The sequence below is a fragment of the Rhinopithecus roxellana genome, chromosome 8 (assembly GCF_007565055.1).
Source record: "Rhinopithecus roxellana isolate Shanxi Qingling chromosome 8, ASM756505v1, whole genome shotgun sequence".
Classification (NCBI taxonomy): Eukaryota; Metazoa; Chordata; class Mammalia; order Primates; family Cercopithecidae; genus Rhinopithecus; species Rhinopithecus roxellana.
This window is the reverse complement of record NC_044556.1, coordinates 78,285,701-78,307,426: the sequence shown is the minus strand read 5'-3', so window position 1 is coordinate 78,307,426 and position 21,726 is coordinate 78,285,701. Positions and strand designations below refer to the sequence as shown.

Below are 21,726 nucleotides of genomic sequence, written 5' to 3'. Positions count from 1 at the left end.
ACTGAGATCACACCATGGTACTGCAGCCTGGGTGACAGAGAGAGACTCCGTCTCAAAAAAAAAAAGGAAAAAGAAAAGAAGTCTTTCCTACCATCTTAAGTTGTCAGAACTGACAGATCTTAAACTGGTATTGAATGTGCCACTTTTATGCCCTTTGTCTTTTAGAACCTTCTCTGAAAATGTCATAACTCTAGTTGTTAATTTAAAAAATCATTTTTTCTTCACTTCCTTCTGTGAAAATGGAGTCTGGAGTCTGAAACATTTTTATGTGAGGAAGTGGAAATACTTGACCTATTTTTCAATTTCCCTATAATTTGAGATTCAGCTATCAAAGTCAACTTAGTCAGCAAGTTAAGACTACGCACAAGATATATACAGACAGCAATAAAACTTTTGGGACAAAGGGAAAGAAAAGGATTGTAGTTTTATTGTAGAGTTGAAGGACAGGAGACATAGAGAAAGAGGAAAAGAAATGAACACTCGGTGATGACCTGGCAGTTAAAGACCACATCTGATGGAATCCTTATAAGCAGCAGATTTCTCTTCATATTAGAGATAAGGAAACTGAGGTTAAGGAATATACCCTAAATCATGCATACTTAGGATTTGAACCAAAATCTAACTGCAATAGCCATGTTCTTTTCACTCTTCATCACTGTTCCCTGTTTAGAGAGAAGGTGACTCTATCAATCTCCTTATCCTTCTGTGGTTTTACCTATTTTTCTAAAAGTCTTCCTACCTAACTCTGCTACTCAACAGGTGAATACCTATTTCCACCTCTATGCCCAGTCTAGGCTTTTGGTGACAATGCTGAGCTCACTAGGTTTGCCCCAAATCCTAGATGAAATGCTGAGCTAACAAATTTACACTGTCCCCAGATTATTGGGGGAACCCACCCCCAATATTTCAACATAGGTTCTTTCTATTTTCTATAAGTGTCGGCCGGCTGAGAAATAAAGAGAGACAGTATAAAGGAATTTTACAGCTGGGCTGCCGGGGGTGACATCACATATCCGTAGGACCGTGATGCCTGCCTGAGTCTCAAAACCAGCAAGTTTTCATTAAGGGTTTCAAAATGGGAGGGGGTGTAAGAACAGGGAGTAGGTACAAAGATCACATGCTTCAAAGGGCAAAAAGCAGAACTATTAATAAGGGTCTAACAAAGATCACATGCTTCTGAGGGAACAGGACAAAGGGCAAAAACAGAACTACTGATAAGGATCTATGTTCAGCAGTGCAGTATTGTCTTGATAAACATCTTAAACAACAGAAAACAGGGTTTGAGAGCAGAGAACTGATCTGACCACAAATTTACCAGGGTGGAGTTTTTCCCCACCCTAGTAAGCCTGAGGGTACTGCAGGAGACCAGGGCATATCTCAGTCCTTATCTCAACCACATAAAACAGACATTCCCAGAGTGGCCGTTTATAGACCTCCCCCCAGGAATGTATTCCTTTCCCAGGGTATTAATATTAATATTCCTTGCTAGGAAAAGAGTTTAGCTATATCTTCCCTACTTGCACGTCTGTGTATAGGCTCTCTGCAAGAAGAAAAATCTGGCTCTTTTTGCCTGACCCCACAGGCAGTCAGACCTTATGGTTGTCTTCCCTTGTTCCCTAAAAATTGCTGTTATTCTGTTCTTTTTCAAGGTGCACTGATTTCATATTGTTCAAACACACATGTTTTACAATCAATTTGTACCGTTAACACAATTATCACAGTGGTCCTGAGGTGACATACATCCTCAGCTTACGAAGATAACAGGATTAAGAGATTAAAGACAGCTGTAAGAAATTATAAAAGTATTATTTGGGAACTGACAAATATCCATATTAAAATGAAATCTTCACAATTTATGTTCCTCTGCCATGGCCCTGGCTTGTCCCTGCATTTAGGGTCCCTGGCTTCCTGCAACACCAGATTAGTTTCTAACTCAGTTTGGAATTTCAAGTTCATTTTCTAATAGAAGCAATATGTGAAAGAAAAACAAAATCTTAACCTCAGTTCATCATGCCAAGAGTAAGAAATTAAGCTGAAAGCTGAGTCATGCAAGCAACTGCCTTTCCTTTTGTTTCAAAGCAGAGAGCTACAGATAAAAGGTTAGATATCGCCACAGGTAGCTACCTTATCTGTGCCAGCTTACTGAGCATAAGCCAATACATACTTGACTATTCCCGTACCTGCTCATTTTGTCTTGGAACATGTGAATGACAAGTTCCTCTTTCCCCTCCAGCCCACTTTTCCCCTTTATATATTGAAGTCCTCAAAGTCATCTTGGGAGAAAGGCACAGACAAAAGACTGTTTCTGTGATTCTGTATGTTTTTTTTTTTTCTCCCAGGTATTGTCCTTAGCCTGGCAAAATAAATTTCTAAGTTGATTAAAACCTGTCATAGATACTTTTTGGTTTCCAAATATTATAAATGGCGGTTCTGTTTTCAGGCCAAAAGCCTAGAAGTAAAAGCATGTTTAAGACATAAATTAATTAAAATGTATTGCACTTGTGCCAAAATAAAAGCAAATAATGCCATTGTAATTCTCATAATAAAATAAAATGAAAACAATATTTAGTAGGAAGTGGTTATTTACCTTAAACATTGTAGAATGTACTTGATGGAAGAAAAAAACAAGAATGCAACCAATGGAAATTCTGAAAGGAGCTTCCAAGTGACTTAAGGATTGCTGCATTTTTATATTATGGGTAGTTAAACAACAACCTTTATCATACAGAAGATTACTGTGAGAATGCTAATATATGAGCCATATTTATACTTTTTGTTCAGGCTCACAAGTGGAATGAAGTGAGAATAAAGCATTTTCCTTTGGATAAATCCAGCTCCTATCTCCAAAAATTTTCCCTGTTGCTTAGCCTGTTTGTTCCTTTGATTCTGAGAACTTTTCTTTTTTACTGAAATTCTTGATACTCCTAATTTAGAATTTGATTCAAGGCTGAAACTTAATGGTCTATGCATGCCATAAAGTAATGTTCATCAGATTGCAGGTTAAGATCCATTGGTAGATCGTGAAATAATGCAGTAGGGTGTAACCAGCATAAAACAAAAAAGGAAGAAATAGGAAACATATACATCTATAACATGTAGTAAAGGTAAATAATGTTTCATGAAATGTTTGTTGGGCTATAATGTAAAAATATTTCTTACTTTGGATGTAGTAAACACAAATTAAAACCACTATATATTGCAAAAAAAATTATTTCCAAATTATGTAGATATTTTATAGTGAATTATTTTGGCTAAGTTTTTGCTTTTTTGCATCTCATTCTTCATAATTAAGAATTCCTTGCTGCTTCATACCTATGCATTAATTAAGACTCAGTACATGCTTCACTCATATCTTAGGTAATGTAGGGTGGGTATAACTGGGCTGAGTTCCCACAGTTTTTTTGTATGCATGTCAACTTTTGAACTCCTTTGATGCTTTAATTTAAAATAAATGACTAACAAGAGCTAGAACCTGAATGCAATATAACTAGACATGATTCACTATTTGCTAGCTTAATCATCTGACATGGTTTTAAAAGATTGTTTTCCTCCTTTTTTCTTATTCTCACATGTTCTTAGAGTTGCACAATACTAAGACGTTTAATGACCAATTTATTTTAAAAAGTCTTTTGTTAACACATACTCCTTTTTCCAATGACTTTCCTACATCTAAATATTTTTGATTGCATTCTAGTTTTGTCTGAATTTTTACTTTGTAATAAATATATTCTCATGTTTAACATCACTTGCTCCTGTGGCCCACAATCAAATAATAATTACATTTTCATCTAAGTACAAGAATTTTGTATTTACATAATAAAAAATATACTTGCTTTGAGGTTTTATCTTTATGTGAGATATATGTAGAACATGGTGTAAGCAGTCATCATACCCTTTTACTAAGCACTTGTCTTTCAGGTAAGAAAGAAAACTGTACAAATCTCATCAGGTTTGGGAATATTTTAGTTAGAGAATCAGGATAACTGCTCTTTTAGTCTTCTAAAATAATAGATCTCTCTCTGTCTTGGGTGGACAAAATAAATCTTTTTTGTTTTATCTTCTATTTTGTATAGACAATAGAATGTGAATATTAATTTAAGAAAATCATGCATAATTAGTAGGAGTCCTTTCTGTGCTTAAAGGATGATTTCATAATGTAATAGCTCATTGTTGACAATCTATAATTTTAAGTTAAATGTTTCCATGACTAACTCCTATTCTGTCATAATTATGTGATCTGTTAGTATAGGTTGGCTAATGAATTAATATATCCATTTGAAAAATAGTTGTACTTTAAAACATTAACTGGAAAACCATAATTAGCTATTATAATGAAAATAGAACTTTATCTTGAACAGTCAACGTTTGACAGAGGACAAAGAAGTTGCCATTGTACAGGTTCCTCTCTGACCTTGTTATATTTTCCTAATCGATGATGGGTGGTGGTGTCTTAGTCACTTCTCTTTTTTGTCTTATACTTCTTGCTCAAATAATTCCCAATATGCTTTTCCACTTTGCTTTTCTAAAATCATACAATAGTAGAATTGAAGGTGGCCTTGAATTTCTTCTGGTTCACTTGGTGTATTTCCAACTGATGAAACAGATTTAGTGACTTGGTTGATGCTGTTCAGCTGTTGAGTGCACAGCAGAGACTGGATATCAAGTTTTTGTTTGTTTTTTTTTTTTCCATTTTCACTGACAGAAAGTTAGTGCCAAATAAATATTTGTTAAACAGAGGTAACTATTTTCGCTATACCATTCTTTAGGTAAGTGGCACATGACTACATTTAATCTTCTTAATAATGATGAAGTCGATTAAATAGTGATGTTCCTGCCCTTCCTTTCCTCCCTCTCTCTGTCCCTCCCTCCCTTTCTCTCTGTCTCCCTCCAACCCCAGGCTGGAGTGCAGTGTCATAATCATAGCTCACTGCAGGTTTGATCTCTTGGGTTCAAGGAGCCCACCTTCCACCTCAGCCTCTTGAGTAGCTGAGACTACAGGCATGCCACTGTGCCTGGCTAATTTTTTTTTTTTTTTTTTAATTTTTGGAGAGACAGGGTCTCACTTGTTGCCCAGGCTGGTCTCGAACTCCTGGCTTCAAGCAATTCTCCTGCCTTTGTCTCCGAAAGTGTTGGGATTATAGGTGTGAACTACTGTACCTGGCTGCAGTTATTTCCTTAAATATTCTGTTTCCTATAATAATCAACCATTATTATTATTATTATTTTTTTCTCCACGGAGAAATCTTAAGCTCCTTTTATGTTGTAGATATTTTTCAGAAGTTCTTGGTTAGTTCATTTGTTTCTTTCATTCCTTCTTAAATGAAAAGAATTCTCCCCAGCTTTCATGTTTGCTAAATAGTGGGGTATATGGTACTGTTGGACCCTATGCTGTTTACTTAGCAGCTCCTGGCATTAGGTGCAGGGCTGGTTAAAGTGTGTATCTCCCATCACAGTATCTGGGGTTTAACAGGAATTCCTGTAGTTTAATTTAGTGAGGGATTTGTTTATGTAATTATATATGCGTTTAATGCTGTAAATTTCCCCTTAAGCACTGCTTTTGCTGCATCCCACAAATTTATTCTCTTAAATTTATTAAGTTGTATCTTATGTCCCAGAATGTAGTCTATCTTGGTGAACATTCCATGTGAGCTTGAGAAGAATGTGTATTCTGTTGTTGGATGAAATAGTCTACAGATATCCATTATATCCAATTGACTGATGTTGTTGAATTCACCCATGTCCTTAATGATTTTCTGCCTTCTGGATCTGTGCATTTCTCTCTCTCTCTCTCTCTGTCTTTGAGACAAGGTCTCACTCTCTGTTGCTCAGGCAGGAGTGCAGTGGTGTAGTGTGACCATAGCTTACTGCAACCTTGAACTCCTCTGTTCAAGTCATCCTTCCTCCTAAGCCTCTTGAGTATTTGAGACTACTTGTGTAGTCCACTGCACCCAACTATTTATTGACTTATTTATTTGTTTGTTTGTTTTTACAGACAGTCTCATTATGTTGCCCAGGCTGGTCTCGAACTCCTGGCCTCATGTGATCTTCCCACCTTGGCCTAGCAAAGTGCTGGGATTATAGATGTGAGCCACGGTACCCAGCCTGGATCTGTCCATTTCTGATAGTGGATTCATCTATTTCTCCATATAGTTCTATCAGTTTTTGCCTCACTTATTTTGGTGCTCTCTTGTTAGGTGCATACACATTCAGGATTGTTATGTCTTCTTGGAGAACTGACCCTTTTATTATCAGGTAAAGCTCTCTTTATCTCTGATAACTTTCCTTGGTTTGAAGTCTGCTGTCTGAAATTAATGTAGCTACTCCTGCTTTCTTTAAATTAGTGTTAACATAGTATATCTTTCTCTATCCATTTTAATCTATTAAAAGTAAATGTGTCTTTATATTTAAAGTGGGTGTCCTATAGAAAACATATAATAGGTTCTGCTTCCTGATCCACTTTGACAATCTGTCTTTTAATTGCTACATTTAGACAATTGACATTTAAAGTGATTAGTGATATAGAGGGACAGCTCTTTTTTTTTTTTCCAGAGTCTTGCTCTGTCACCCAGGCTGGAGTGCAGTGGCATGATCAAGGCTCACTGCAAGCTCCGCCTCCCGGGTTCACGCCATTCTCTTGCCTTAGCCTCCTGAGTAGCTGGGACTACAGGCGCCCACCCGCAAGGCCCAGCTAATTTTTTTGTATTTTTTTAGTAGACCCTGGGTTTCACCAGTTAGCCAGGATGGTCTCGATCTCTTGATCTCGTGATCCACCCTCCTCGGCCTCCCAAAGTGCTGGGATTACAGTCGTAAGCCACTGTGCCTGGCCAGGGATAGCTTGTTTTATGGCACTTCACTTTATTGTGCTTTGCAGATATTGTGTTTTTTTACAAATTGAAGGTTTGTCTTTTTTTAAAAAATTAAATTATAAAAAAATTATAAAATTATTAAAAAAAGAAAAAGGGTCTTGTTATGTTGCCCAGCCAGGCTGGTTTCGAAATCCTGGGCTCAAGCAATCTTCCTGCCCTTCCCTCCCAAAGTGCTGGGATTACAGGCATGAGCCACCGCACCCTGTCTGTTTTTTTTTTTTTTTTTTTTTAATTGAGACAGAGGTCTTGTTTTATTACCTAGGGTGGAGTACAGTGGTGTGATCATAGCTCACTGCCACCTTGAATTTTTGGGCTCAAAGGATCCTCCTGCCTCAGCCTCTTAAGTGACTGGGGTCATAGGCATGTGCCACCATAGCCAGCTAATTTTTAAATTTTTTTGTAGACATGAGGTCTCACCATGTTGCCCAGGCTGGTCTCGAACTCCTGAACTCAAGGGATCCTTCATCCCCAGCCTCTCAAAGTGTTGGGATAATAGGGGTGAGGTTCCCTTGAGCCCAGGGTTTGGAGGCCAGCCCCCTTGTCCTGTGCCTGGCTACAAATTGAAGGCTTGTGGCAACTCCTCATTAAGCAAGTCTGTCGGTACCATTTTTCCAACAGCACGTGCTCATTTTGTGTCTCTATGTCACATTTTGGTAAATTTCTATTTTGTTATTTATTATTTGTTATTTTTATTTTTAATTAAAAAATAGAGATGGGGGTCTCATTATATTGCCCAGGCTGGTCTGAACTACTGGGCTCAAGCGATCCTCCCAAAATGCTGGAATTACAGGTGTGAGCCACCATGCTTGGCCACACTTTTGTAAGTTTATAAACTTTTTATTATCTGTTATGGTGATCTGTGATCAGTGATATTTGATGTTTCTATTGTTTTGTAGAGACACAAACTGCACCCGTATAAGATGGCAAATTTAATTGATAACTGTGTATCTTCTGACTGCTCTACCAACTGGCTATTCTCCAATCTCTCTCCTCTTCAGTCCTCCCTAATCCCTGAGGCACAACAATATTGAAATTGGGCCAATTAAGAACCCTATAGGCCGGGCGGGGTGGCTCACGCCTGTAATCCCAGCACTTTGGGAGGCCGAGGTGAGTGGATCACGAGATCAGGAGATCGAGACCATCCTGGCTAACACGGTGAAACCCCGTCTCTACTAAAAATATAAAAAAATTAGCCGGGCGTGGTGGCGGGCGCCTGTAGTCCCAGATACGCGGGAGGCTGAGGCAGGAGAATGGCGTGAACCCCGGAGGCGGAGCTTGCAGTGAGCTGAGATCGCGCCGCTGCACTCCTGCCTGGGCGACAGAGTGAGACTCCGTCTCAAAAAAGAAAACAAAAACAAAAAAACCTGTAATGGCCTGTCAGTGTTCAAGTGAAAGGAAGAGTCATATATCTTTCACTTTCAATCAAAAGCTAGAAATGATTAAGCTTAGTGAGGAAGACATGCCAAAAGCCAAGACTGGCTGAAAATTAGGCCTTTTGTTCCAGTCACCTAAGTTGTAAATGCAAACAGAAAGTTCTTGAAGAAAATGGTTACTCCAGTGAACATATGAATGATAAGAAGGCAAAACAGCTTTATTGTTGATATGGAGAAAGTTTTAGTGGTCTGGATAGAAGATCAAACCAATCACAACATTTCCTTAAGCCAAAGTCTAGTCCAGAGCAAGGTCCTACCTTTCTTTAATTCTATGAAGGCTGAGAGAGGTAGGTCCCTAAGAGAGAGGTCCCTGCTGTATCTCACCATCCCTTATATCTTGTCATTTATTTTGCTGATATAGAAGCATATGAAAATAAGCATACATAAGCATATACAGAGAATTATAAGTATTATTATTTCAAACAAACTTTCATGTTAGATTAAGTGGAAGAAAAACGTTTTTACTTTACCTTCACTTATTTCTTCTCCAATGCTCTTCTTTCTTTATGTAGATCTGAATTTCTGACCTTTATTGTTTTCCTTTCCTCTTAAGAATTTCTTTTCACTTTTCTTGCAAGATAGGTCTTACTGGCAACACATTCCCTCAATTTTTGTTTGTCTGAGAAAGTCTTCATATTTCTTCTTCACTTTTGAGAGATAATTTTTTGGGGTATAGAATTCTATGGTGCCCATTTTTTCTCTCAACACTTTAAATATTTCACCCTACTCTCTTCTTGCTTGTGTGGTTTCTGAGCAAAAGTCAGATATAGTTCTTATCTTTGTTCCTATCTTTTTCCTCTGGCTTCTTTCAGGATTTTTAAAAAAACTTAGATGTCTGTGACAGATTAAAATAAGATTTTATTTATATTTATTATAGATATTTATTATGGAAATTGACTTGTGATTCTGAAAGCCCACGAGTCTCAAAATCTGTCGTCTACAAGCTGGAGAACCAGGAAAGCTGCTGGGGTAGTTCAGTGTACGCCCAAAGGCCTAAGAACCAGGTCAGCCCATAGTGTACCTCCTGGTCAGGTCTGAGGGCCTTGGGTTGGGGAAAGGATTGCTGGTGTAAGTCCTATGGTTTTAAGACCCCAGGACCAGGAGCCTTGATGTCTGAGGGCAAGAGAACAGGGATATCTCAGATCAAGAAGAAAGTAATTCCCTCGTCCTCTGCTTTTTTATTCCATTTAGGCCCTCAGAGGATTAGATGATACCTACCCACTTTGGTGAGGTGATCTTTGTTACTCAGTTTTCTGATTGAGATGCTAACTTCTTTCAGAAATACACTCATAGACACTCCAGAAATAGTATTTTATCAGCTATCAGAACATCCCTCAGCCCAGTCAAGTTGACATATAAATTAACCATCCTATATACCTAGATGTAGGATTTTTGTGTGTGTGTGTGTGTTTATCCCACTTGGTATCGTGTGTCTGATAATAGTTTGGGGGAAATTCTCAGTCATTGTTGTTTCAAATAATTCTCCTGTTTCCTTCCCTCTTCTCCTTCTGAAATTCCCATTCCATGTATGTTGTAGCTTTTGTAGTTCCACAGTTCTTGGATCTGTTCTCTTTTTTTCAGTCTTTTTTTTTCTTTTCAGTTTGGTATTTTTCTATTAAGATATCTTCAAGCTAAGATTCTTATCTCAGATATGTCCAGTCTACCCATAAGCCCATACTTCACTTCTTTTAAAGTGTTTTTGATCTCTAGCATTTCTTTTTGGTTCTGAGAATTTCCATCTCTGTGCATTTGTTCTTATGTGCCATCTACTTTATCCATTAAAGCATTTAGTATCTTAATCATAATGTTTTAAATTCCTGGTCTAATAATTCCAACATCTCCATCACATCTAAGTCTGGTTCTGAGGCTTGCCCTGTTTCTTCAAATTGTGTTTTCTGACTTTCAGTATGCCTTGTAATTTGTTCTTAATAACTGGACATGATGCATTGGGTAAAAGGAACTGCTGTAAATAGGCCTTTAATAGTGTGGTGGTAAGGAGTGGGAGGAGAACTGTTCTCTGTAGCCCTGTGAATAGACCTCAGTCTTTTAGTGAGCTTATGCCCCTGAAGTGTGAACCTCACAACCGCTTCAAGGTTCTTCCCCCACTTAGGTGAAAAAGGATGGCTAATGTGGGCAGGAATTGGGTATTTCCCCTCCTCCAGGTCAAGTAGACTCTGATAAAACTCCAGCAAGTTAGGCTGCAGTTAAATATTTGCTCCTGATTGACATAACTAAAAAAACAATAATTTTTTCTAGTGATTCTAAGGCTGCTATTATTTTTGTCTATGACCAGATATATGATATAGAAAACTCATTTTCTATAAATAATTAACTGCCTCTTAGGCATTTCCCATCTGCAACCTGTCCATGGTGTTAACTTTATTTACTACCATGTAATGTGTCACTGCTCATTACCTCCCGCCTTGTTGAGTCCTGTGATTTGCAGGTTTTGAATATATGCATCAAGCAAAGTGGCTCATCTGGACTACAAAAGGGTGGGACTGAGGTAAAGTAGCTGGTTTTCTACTATCCAGATGGTAAGAGGAAAATTGGAGCCGTGGGAGGGAAGAAGATTGTGTGGGCTGACAATTGTGTTTCTTAATTCAGAAGTATCTGGGCTACAGGTAGTAGAAATATTATTTCTATCAATTGGTTCTCTGTTATCCTCAGTTTTCAGTATTGCTAATTAAATAATTCATCCAGTCATCATGATCAGTTTAATAGGAAGTTGGGAAAAGTCTTATCATAGATTTATTCAGGTGATGATATTTAAATCCAGAAGAAACATTTCTTCTTTGTTCTTTAAGCTTTCTAGGATGAGGTGGTGTAAAACCTTTTGCTTTTATTGACTAGTTTATTATTTCCAATTGATAAAAATGAAAGCTATTATTTATTATCTTCCTTGTCAGAGTTTGAGCTATATTTTCATTTTTATTTAAACAACATTGGGCCAGGCATGGTGTCCCATGCCTGTAATCCCAGAACTTTCGGAGGCCAAGGTGGGAGGATCACCTAAGTTTAGGAGTTCGAGACCAGCTTGGTGTAACTCCGTCTCTACTAAAATACAAAAATTAGCCAGGTGGTGGCGCATGCCTGTATTCCCAGCTACTGGGGAAGCTGAGGCAGGAGAATCACTTGAACCAGGGTGGTGGAGGTTGCAGTGAGCCAAGATCGCACCACTGCACTCCAGCTTGGGCAACAGAATGAGATCTCTGTCTCAATTAAAAAAACAAAACAAAACATTGAAAAAAGGGTCGTTGTTTCCTTATTTTTCAGGTAAGGAAGTGGAAGATTAAACGATTTGCCCAAAGTCTCACGGTAATTTGTAGAGCTGAGATTGAAATTCAGGTGAAACTTCACATATCACATTCTTTTTATCAGGTATGTTGAGTATATGGTTTGGTTTGCTGAACACAGAAAGCAAGTAGTTATCTAGAATTATAGTCCTGTGGTGTAAAAGCTTTTATATTTTACTTTAATTATATATGACAATAATGGGCTTTTGATCTTCTTTTTGAGATGGCAGTTTCTGGATTTACTCTTGGTACCTGCATACTTCTGTTGCACATTAGTTATGTGGCTAATTATCCCAATGGAAAAGTAACACAGTCATGCCATGGAATGATTCCTGAACATGGTCATAGTCCACAGTCTGTTCCTGTTCATGACATTTCCGTGAGTCAGATGACATTCAGACCAGGAGATCAGATTGAAGGTACCGGGTTGGGATTACTGTTTACATTTTGGATTTCACTCTTTTACTGTTTATTGAATCTTTATTATTATTTGATTTAGACTATTTCATTTAAATCTGTTTTCTTTTCTAAGATACTATCATACTTCTTATTTTTGGTTCCAGATGACTATATTACTTAAGTAGTCTGTGTATTCCCCGTCCAGAACAGGCTTTTGAAATAAGTTTTTATCATTATTTACTATTTTTATTAATTGTGGTATCACTTCAAGAGAAGAGAAAAATAAAGTTTATTTTATCTTGTTTAAAATATGATAAACCCTTGTTTAACATCATATAATTTTAAGAATAATTCTCTAATTTCTCTGGTAAAATGTAGGCTGATTATTAAATATAAATCTGTAACAGCATTTTGCAAACTTTATTTTTTGCAACTCTAGAAATGCAAAATGTTGATAGGTACTCTGTTACATAGAGAGTATATAGAAAAAGAAGTTTGGAATATTCTGTGTGATATATAATGTACCCTAGAGTTCACACTGTACTGTAGGATATTAAAAACCCTAAGACATTTGCAGCAAAGAAACAAGTATTTACTTTCATCTAGTGTTTTTCTTTTTTTTTTTTTTAATTCAATAAGAATTTATTGAGTGTCACTATGAGCCAGACACTGTATTAAATACTGGAATTCAAAAGAAAACACCTCATGTTTTTTCCTCTAATGAGGTCAAGTAAACATTTTTTTTTACACTTTTATTTTGGGTTCAGGGGTACATGTGCAGGTTTGTTTATAGGTAAATTCCATGTCACAAGGGTTTGGTGTACAGATTATTTCATCACTCAGGTGATAAGCATAGTACCCAATAGGTATAAACTAACTTAGCCTTATGGACTGCCCCTGGACCATCACCTTTTTTTCTTTTCTCTTTGCGGAATGGCTCACAGAGTGAACATCTTATGGAACACTGTTTGGAGCTTCTTTGCCTATAGGATGACTCTTTTCTCTCCAGGAGTAGTTTTGCATACGTACACCTCATTCTAATTGTAATGTATGACCTCTAAACATTTTCTTTTTGATATTGCTAAGCTTTTTAACTAATCCTTTTGTCTTTTTCTCAGTTACTTTGTCAGGGCATCCATTTAAAGGCTTTCTCCTAGAAGCGCGTAATGCTGAGGATCTGAATGGCCCTCCTGTTGGCTCCTTCACGTTGATTGACAGTGAAGTGTCACAACTTTTGACTTGTGAAGATATACAGGTTTGTGTTTAGAGTTGATCCTTGAACAATGTAGAGGTTACAGGTGCCGACCCCACCCGTGGGGAAATTGGAATTCTGTGTATAACTTTTGACTCCCCCCAAACTTAACTACAAATAGCCTATTGTTGACCAGAAGCCTTACTGATAACAAATAGTTGATTAACACGTATTTTGTATTTATATGTGTTATACGCTGTATTCTTACAATAAAGTAAGCTAGACAGGAGATAAATCTTATTAAGAAAATAAGAGAAAATATATTTACTATTCATTAAATGGAAGTGGATCATCATAAAGGTTTTTATTCTCATTGCCTTCATGTTGAATAGGCTGAAGAGGAGAAGAAAGAGGAGGGGCTGGTCTTGCTGTCTTGGGGTGGGTGGAGGAGGTGAAAGGGGAGGCAGGAGAGGTGCCACACTGGTGTAACTTTATGGAAATACATTGTAATTTCTGTCTGACTTGTTTTTTCATTTTCTTAAAAATGTTTTTATATGGTACCAATTCTTCCCTGCTTTGCTTTAGTTTCAGTGCTATATCATAGGAGGGTCCATGTTGTAGAAGAAGGCAAAATCAGTGTTGAATAATTTGAACCCTTCTGCCAGGTTGTCTAATGTCAGTTTGTTTTCTGGGACTGCTTCTTCTCCATAGTCCTCATTGTCATCTGGCACTGGTTTGGAAACACTCACCATCAAGTTGTCTTCTGTTAATTCTTCTGTTGTGGTGTCTATTAGCTCTTGAATTTCTCGAAGATTCATATCTTGAAACCCTCCATCCCCCACCTTTTTTGCCATATCCACAGTCCCTTTTAGATTCCTTGATTGGCTCTGTAAGTCTTTTAAAGTCAGGCACAAAATCTACATACAGTGTTTCTCCAGCAGGAATTTATTGTTTTGGGCTTGATGGCTCTCCTGGCTTTTTCTGTAACAATGATAGTGTCTTCAATGGTGTAATCCTTCCAGACTTTCATGATGTTCTATCATCATTCTCTTCCATAGCGTTGACAGTCCTTTCCATTGAGTACTGTATGTAAAGAGCCTTAAATGTCCTTAAGACTTCCTGAGCTAGAGACTGAGTTAGAGACATTGTATTTGGAGGCAAGGAGGCCACTTCAGTGGCTTCGGTGATGAGCTCATGGGGTTCTGGGTAGCAGGGGCATTGTCTAATATTGTATTAGGCTGTTCCTGTGTTGCTAAAAGAAGTGTCTAAGACTAGGTAATTTAATAAGGAAAGAGACTTAATTGGCTCACTGTTCTGCAGGCTGTACAAGCATGGCACTGGCATCTGCTCAGCTTCTGGGGAGGCCTTAGGGAGGCCTCATGGCCTTTTACTCACGGCAGAAGCTGAAGCAGGAGCAGGCACTTCACATGGTGAAAGCAAGAGCAAGAGAGAGAGTTGGTGGAGGTGGGGGGAGGTGCCACATCTTACAACAACCAGATCTTGCTCACTATCCTGAGGAACAGCACCAAGCCATGAGGAATCTGCTCTCCTGACCCAGACACCTCCCACCAGTTCCCACCTGCAACATTGGGGATTGCAATTTAACATGAGAGTTGGGTGGGGACAAATATCTAAACTATATCAAATATCAATAGAAGCTTTATTTATTTATTTATTTATTTTGAGGCAGAGTCTCGCTCTGTCATCCAGGCTGGAGTGCAGTGGCATGATCTCAGCTCACTGCAGGCTTTGCCTTCTGGGTTCAAGTGATTCTCCTGCCTCAGCCTCCTGAGTAGCTGGGATTATAGGCACCCACCACCATGCATGGCTAATTTTTGTATTTTTGGTAGAAATGGGGTTTCATCACTCTACCATCATGGCCAGGCTGGTCTTGGACTCCTGACCTCAAGTGATCCACCCGCCTCAGCCTCCCAAAGCACTAGGATTACATACATGACCCACCATGCCCGGCCAAAAGAACCTTTAAAAGACAGTCTTTTAAGGCAAGGTGCTTCTTGTCTTCAGAGGTGAAATGTCCACGGAACCAATCCAGACAGAGGTTTCTCATTGTCCAGTACTTCTTACAGTTACAACCAAAACACTGGCAGCTGACGTTTATCTTTTCCCTTCAAGGCTCGGGGATTAGCAGCTAGCGGCTTTATAGGTAAGAGTAGTCCTGATCATAAACTGACTGCATTTGCACAAAACAGTAAAGATAGCCTGCTCTTTCTTGCCTTAAATTCTGGTGCTTGCTTCTTTTCTTTACTAATAAGTGCCCTTTGTGGCATTTATTTCCAAAATAGGGCACTTTTGTCTGCATTAAAAACCTGTTCAAGCAGATACACTTTCTCCTCAAAGATTTTTTCTTTCTTTTTTTTTTTTTTGTTTTTTTTTTTTGTTTTGTTTTTTGAGATGAAGTCTTGCTCTGTCGCCCACGCTGGAGTGCAGTGGCACGATCTCAGCTCACTGCAAGCTTCACTTCCCGGGTTTACACCATTCTCCTGCCTCAGCCTCGAGTAGCTGGGACTACAGGTGCCCGCCACCACGCCTGGCTAAATTTTTGTATTATTATTATTATTTTTGGATGGAGTTTCACTCTTGTTGCCTAGGCTGGAGTACAATGGTGGGATCTTGGCTCACCACAACCTCCGCTTACTGGGTTCAAGCGATTCTCCTGCCTCAGCCTCCTGAGTAGCTCGGATTATAGGCATGTGCCACCACGCCTGGCTAATTTTGTATTTTTAGTAGAGACGGGGTTTCTCCATGTTGATCAGGCTGGTCTTGAACTCCTGACCTCAGGTGATCCGCCCACTCGGTCTCCCAAAGTGCTGGAATTACAGGCATGAGCCACTGTGCCCGGCCTTTTGTATTTTTAGTAGAGACAGGGTTTCACCGTGTTAGCCAGGATGGTATCATCAATGGTTTTCTTAATGATGCCTGGGAACTTGCCTGCTGCCTCTTGGTCAGTAAAAGCTGTTTCTCTTGTTTTCTCGACATTTTAAAAGCCAAACTTTTTTCCTAAAATTATCAAACTATGCTTTGCTGGCATTAAATTCTCCAGCTTTAGACCCTTCACCTTCCTTTTGCTTTAAGTTGTCATATAATGACTTTGTTTTCTCTTGAATAATATTAGTCTATAAGTATCCCCTTCTTATAGCAATTCTTACACCTGCATAAAAGCTGCATTTCCGATGTGAGATGAAAAGGTCTTTTACAAAAAGTGTGAGGGTTTTGCATCTGTTGGCATAGCTGCAGTGACAGCTTCACGAATTTTCTTTTCTTTTCTTTTTTTTACAGTGATTCTTATACTGGATTCATTTATCTTGATATGGCAGGCAACTGCAGCAGCAGACCTTAATCTACCGTATATATCAAGCAATTCAACTTTTTCTTGTAATGTCATGAGTTTTCTCTGCTTCTTGGGAACACTTACCGCATTACTAGTGGCACTTCGTATGGGTCCCATGGTGTTATTCAAGTTTTATAGTAGTGCACAAAACACAATAAAAGCTGCGTGCAGTGGCTCATACCTCTAATCCCAGCACTTTGGGAGGCCAAGGCTGGTGGATTACTTGAGCTCAGGAGTTTGAGACCAGACTGGGAAACATGACGAAACCCCATCTCTACAAAAAAATACAAAAATTAGCTGGGCGAGGTGGCATGTGCTTGTAGTCCCAACTACCGTTAATTTTATGCAGTTATGATTTAATACTGCAGTTTTACATTTGTTTGTATGTCTCTGGACTATGAATGGCACATGTGCGGTCTGTTTGTGTATGTATGTTTTGATAAATTTTAACTTTTTGTAATAGGTGTGTGTATATTTTATGGTAGTAAATGATAAAATAGACTAATACCTACATATTTTATGCATTCAAGGCATACCTAACTTTTTAATTTTTTCAATATTTCTAGCCTATGCAGTTTGTCTGAGCTTTTTCATATTGTTGGAAACCTTCAAACATTTTTCTAATATATTTATTGAAAAAAGAATCTGCACATAAGTGGACCTATGCAGTTCAAACCTGTGTTGTTCAAGGGTCAACTGTAGCTTGAAATTGTTCTCTGTCAGTTTTTTGGAGGGTCTTTGCATTATAAGGTGGTGGTTGCAAGATAAATGACATTAACCATGTATTGTAAACATCTAAATAGATTCACAACAATCAGACTTTTTCCTTAATTTTACTTACAATATGTTTTTACACATCAGCACTCTATAAAAGGTAAAGTAGTTTGAAGAATTTATAGCTTGTGATATTTTATATTAATATTGGCTCTTATTATATTAATTTTTGAGGGGTTTTAATATTGAAGACAGAGATCTAGAGTATGACAGGAGTCTAATTTTTTTCATTCATTCATTCATTTATTTATCATACCAAAAATGGTCCTGAATGGGAGGGATAGGTGATGGACAAGACTTACTCTTGTTCCTTGAAGAACTCCTTACCTTACATGTAAGCACATCTATGAACACATAAGTAGAACTGTGTGATAACTTTGGTTAGAAGCATACACAGTGAGTGGGAAGCATAGCAGAGGGAGCCACACACAGCCTGGAAGGAACTGGGAGGGAGCTTCTTGGAGCAGGTGATCTTCAAGTGAGGCCTCAAAGAATGAGTAGGAATTGGCCAGGTGCATGAAAGTGGGAAACAAGATTGTTCAAGAGAAAGGAATTACTAAAATATCATGCTACGTATTTGAAGGCAGGAAGTTTTTCTCTTTCAACGAATCTTCTGTATTCTATTTGTGTCTATTAATGGAAGAGATATAAATTTATAATGTACATGAAACAATGAGCAAGCTCTATCTGGTGTTAACGTACCCAGTGTTCACAGCTCTTTTCACTTCTTAGATTTCTCTTGACTCTCATTTATTCACAGAGCCAGCTGCTAATATGTTATCAACCAATCAACATTTCATTTATAGAGTGCCTAAATCCTTCTTTTTCTTTTTTTTGAGACGGAGTCTTGCTCTGTCACCCAGGCTGGAGTGCAGTGGTGCAATCTCTGCTCACTGCAAGCTCTGCCTCCCGGGTTCACACCATTCTCCTGCCTCAGCCTCCCGAGTAGCTGGGACTATAAGCGCCCACCATCATGCCTGGCTAATTTTTTGTATTTTTAGTAGAGATGGGGTTTCATTGTGTTAGCCAGGATGGTCTCGATCTACTGACCTCGTGATCCACCCGCCTCAGCCTCCCAAAGTGCTGGGATTACAGGCGTGAGCCACCACGCCCGGCCGAGTCCTTCTTCTAAATAAAATAGTCCTCACCAGAATGCTTATGTCATGCAACGATAAATTACTTTGCAAAATGATAGAAGTTCCAGCCATGCTGAGCTATAGAGTGACTGAATGGTAGCTCTTTTCCCTTTTATTTCAGGGATCAGCTGTGAGTCACAGAAGTGCATCTAAAAAAACAGAAGTTAAAGTCTACTGGAATGCTCCAAGCGGTGCTCCAAATCACACACAGTTTCTGTGAGTATAAGAGTTTATAATTCTGGGCAAGTCATGGTGGCTTATGCCTATAATCCCAGCACTTTGGGAGGCCAAGGTGGTGGATCACTTGAGCCCAGGGCTTTGAGACTGGCATGGGTCAATGAGGTGAATCCCCATCTCTAAAAAAAAAAAAAAGAAAAAGAGTTTACAACTCTGTAACTACTAGTATAACTGAAACCATAATTAGTCTGTATCATTTTCTGTACCTATTGGACATTCATCCATGTAGAAGAGCTTTGGTATGGTAATAACACCACCTTCCTGATGTAGGAGTTTGTTTTGCTTTTTACCAGTGTATAGCTAGCACGTAGCACAGGACCTGGCACCAAATAGGCACTTAATAGACATTTGTTGAGTGAATGAAGTCTTGCAAGGCCTTAATCCTAATAAGAGCTTTCAATTAATACTTGGGTCTTTATGTTATATAATACTACCTTTAGACTTGCTCCTGTATTAGCATGAGAATACAAATGGAAGTCCTGAAATTTGGATGACTCTTTTGCAGTGTTACAACTTGCAGATTAGACTGTCAGAAAAGACTGCATGCCTCTCAGAATTATGAAACTCAGTAGAATTAAAACAGTACTTCTTCCTTATCCTACATACAAGGGGAAATGGAATGTTATAATGCCTTGTAATGATTCCTGAGTGGTGATATGGGCATATATTTTAAGGGAAGGATTGCTATCCTGACATATCTGTTTTCTTCACTTTGTGCGTAGGTCCCCAACACACAGTAGCACAACTCTGCCCCGGTATGTTAGGTGGAGTGTGAAAAAGGGGATGTGACCCCAGTGAAAGCTGATGGTTGCCAATGCAGCCTCTATCACAGCTTCTTGCTCTAGTTGCTTGCAACACATGCCCTTTGGAAGAATTGAATACTGCACTCTGAAATGAGTAGTAATATGTTCTTCATATGCCAGGAAATAGAAATCTGTGCAGTTTTGTCCCTGGGTCTGACATCATGGCTATTGGAATATGCCCCCAAAACAGACAAGTAAGAAAAGAGGGACAGAGGGAGAGAAAGCAATACAAATTCATCAAGTGATGGGGTGGGAGAGAGTGGTTAGAGATTTGCCTCAGACAAAATTAATAGTCCTGTTAGGTAGTAAGTCATGTTTTTCTAGTTTAGTCTCTCTTTTTTTTTCCTTTAATGTTTTGATCTGATTGTGACAGGACACAATGAAGGTTCTAATCTCACTGGTATTGCATTTCAGAGTCACAGTTGTTGAGAAGTACAAAGTCTACTGGGTGAAGATTCCTGGTCCTATAATTTCACAACCAAACGCATTTCCTTTCACAACACCTAAAGCTACAATAGTACCTTTGCCAACATTACCTCCAGCTTCCCACTTAACCAAACCAGTAAGTAACAATTTTATTTTCTCTGTAGAGATGGGGTTTCACCATGTTGCCCAGGCCGGTCTCGAACTCCTGAACTCAAGCGATCCTCCTACCTTGGAGTCACAAAGTGCTTAGGATTACAGGTGTGAGCCACTGTGCCCAGCTTAAGTAACATTTTTATAGCTTCATTAAATGCAATCTAAATAATATATAGCCAAATATAATGTCCATATGTTATAAAATACAGAAGAGAAGGTAAACAAAATAAGACATTACATAGGAGTAAAGTGCTGTACTTAGTTTTCTCTATGTGAGCAAAGAGGTAAATTTGTGGTTGGAAATTGTGCTTCTGTGTACTTTGTGTGGTGAATTGTGCAGAGAAGTAGCTGTGCTGCATAGTGGTAGCATGTTTTTGGGTCCTCTGTAGGAATCTGAAGGAAGCCTTCATTGCAACCTTATGACTTACAGGTTAGAATGAAAGGAAAGCAAGACCCTGCATGTTCAAGGTGTGGTCATGACATTCACCTGTAGTCTCTACTGGTAGTGGATATGTTTTCATTTGAAAATAACTCTGATGAAGCAATAGTTTTTTTTTTCTTTCTTTCTTTTTTTTTTTTTTTCTTTCTTTTAAACACAGCCAGATATCAAACAAAGAGCTTAAGTTAAATTTAGACAAGATTTGGAGGAGATTCTTAAAGTGGTGATATAACTCTTAGATCTCATTTTATTAAGGTCAAAGAGTCCTAGGGAATTGTATATGCTGAACAACAGAAAATCTCTTGTAAATTCATCAGTTATAATTTCATCTAGGCCCTCCGATTCGAAAGATTTATGATTGATAAGAAATATCTTGGAAAGTGTTATGCATATTAGAAACATTAGGAAGAAGGATTTTACTGCAGGAAATTCTGGTAAGTTAGACTTCTTAATTCAGAAGTGGATACAACACAAAAAACAAACAAACAAACAAAAAAACGTGTTGAGGCAGGTTGTTTCAGTTGAAAGAACAAACGTGGGCCTAAATACTGACTTGCTTAATTTTTGTGTGTCTTTGGGCAAATTACTTAATTTTCAGTCTCAGTTTCCTCACCTATAGAAAGAGGCATAATAATATTTAGCTCTTAATATCACTGTAAGAATTAAACAAAATAATGAATGCACGTTTTCTATAACTGTGTCTTGCATTTAATAGATATTCGGTAAACATTAGTTCCTTTACTTTTTCCTTCTTGTTATTATCCTTTTGTACCTTTTTATTCACATAGAGAAGACAAAGTAATGCGCTTTGCTCCTTATTTTGTTTTTCTTCTCTTCAACATCTTACAGCATATGAGCACTATGTTTAATTACATTATTATGATTGTTGTACTTTTGTTTGACCGTGCAATTAGATCTGTTATTTGTACTAGCTCTCAGTTTAGGCTTAATGCTTTATTTAATTAAAAGCTGCTTTAGAGAAATACACAGTCAGTTTGGACCTGAGCTTCCCAGTAGGAATCGGTTGACATTATTGTTATCTTTCCATATATTCAATAAAAAGCTCTTGTTGGAACATTTATTGTGTCTTTGTGCCATGTTTATAATCTCTAATTATAGGGAAGTTCATTCAGAGTCCAAGGATTATAGCATGTTTAGAGCTGGAAGATACCTTAGGATCTATTTCTTACAGTTTTCCTGTTGTGTAGTTGAAGGTTCAGGGA

At 38.2% G+C, this 21,726-nt stretch overlaps 1 protein-coding gene across 3 annotated transcripts in view; it reads left to right on the top strand.

Annotated features, from left to right (window-relative positions):
* The window catches only part of FRRS1 (ferric chelate reductase 1), a 56,287-nt gene that overhangs the window by 2,774 nt on the left and 31,787 nt on the right, over positions 1-21,726 (top strand). Inside the window, exons 1-7 of one of the 3 annotated variants that reach the window (XM_010377217.2) lie at positions 6,195-6,252; positions 10,746-10,805; positions 11,576-11,680; positions 11,819-12,014; positions 13,113-13,249; positions 18,567-18,661; positions 19,900-20,047. In XM_010377217.2, coding sequence (XP_010375519.1) covers positions 11,819-12,014; positions 13,113-13,249; positions 18,567-18,661; positions 19,900-20,047 — 576 coding nt within the window. In that variant the 5' untranslated portion in view covers positions 6,195-6,252; positions 10,746-10,805; positions 11,576-11,680. Of the gene's footprint in view, positions 1-6,189; positions 6,253-10,745; positions 10,806-11,575; positions 11,681-11,818; positions 12,015-13,112; positions 13,250-18,566; positions 18,662-19,899; positions 20,048-21,726 lie in introns of those variants that run through there. The other 2 variants (XM_030936702.1, XM_030936701.1) reach the window with 2 other exon arrangements.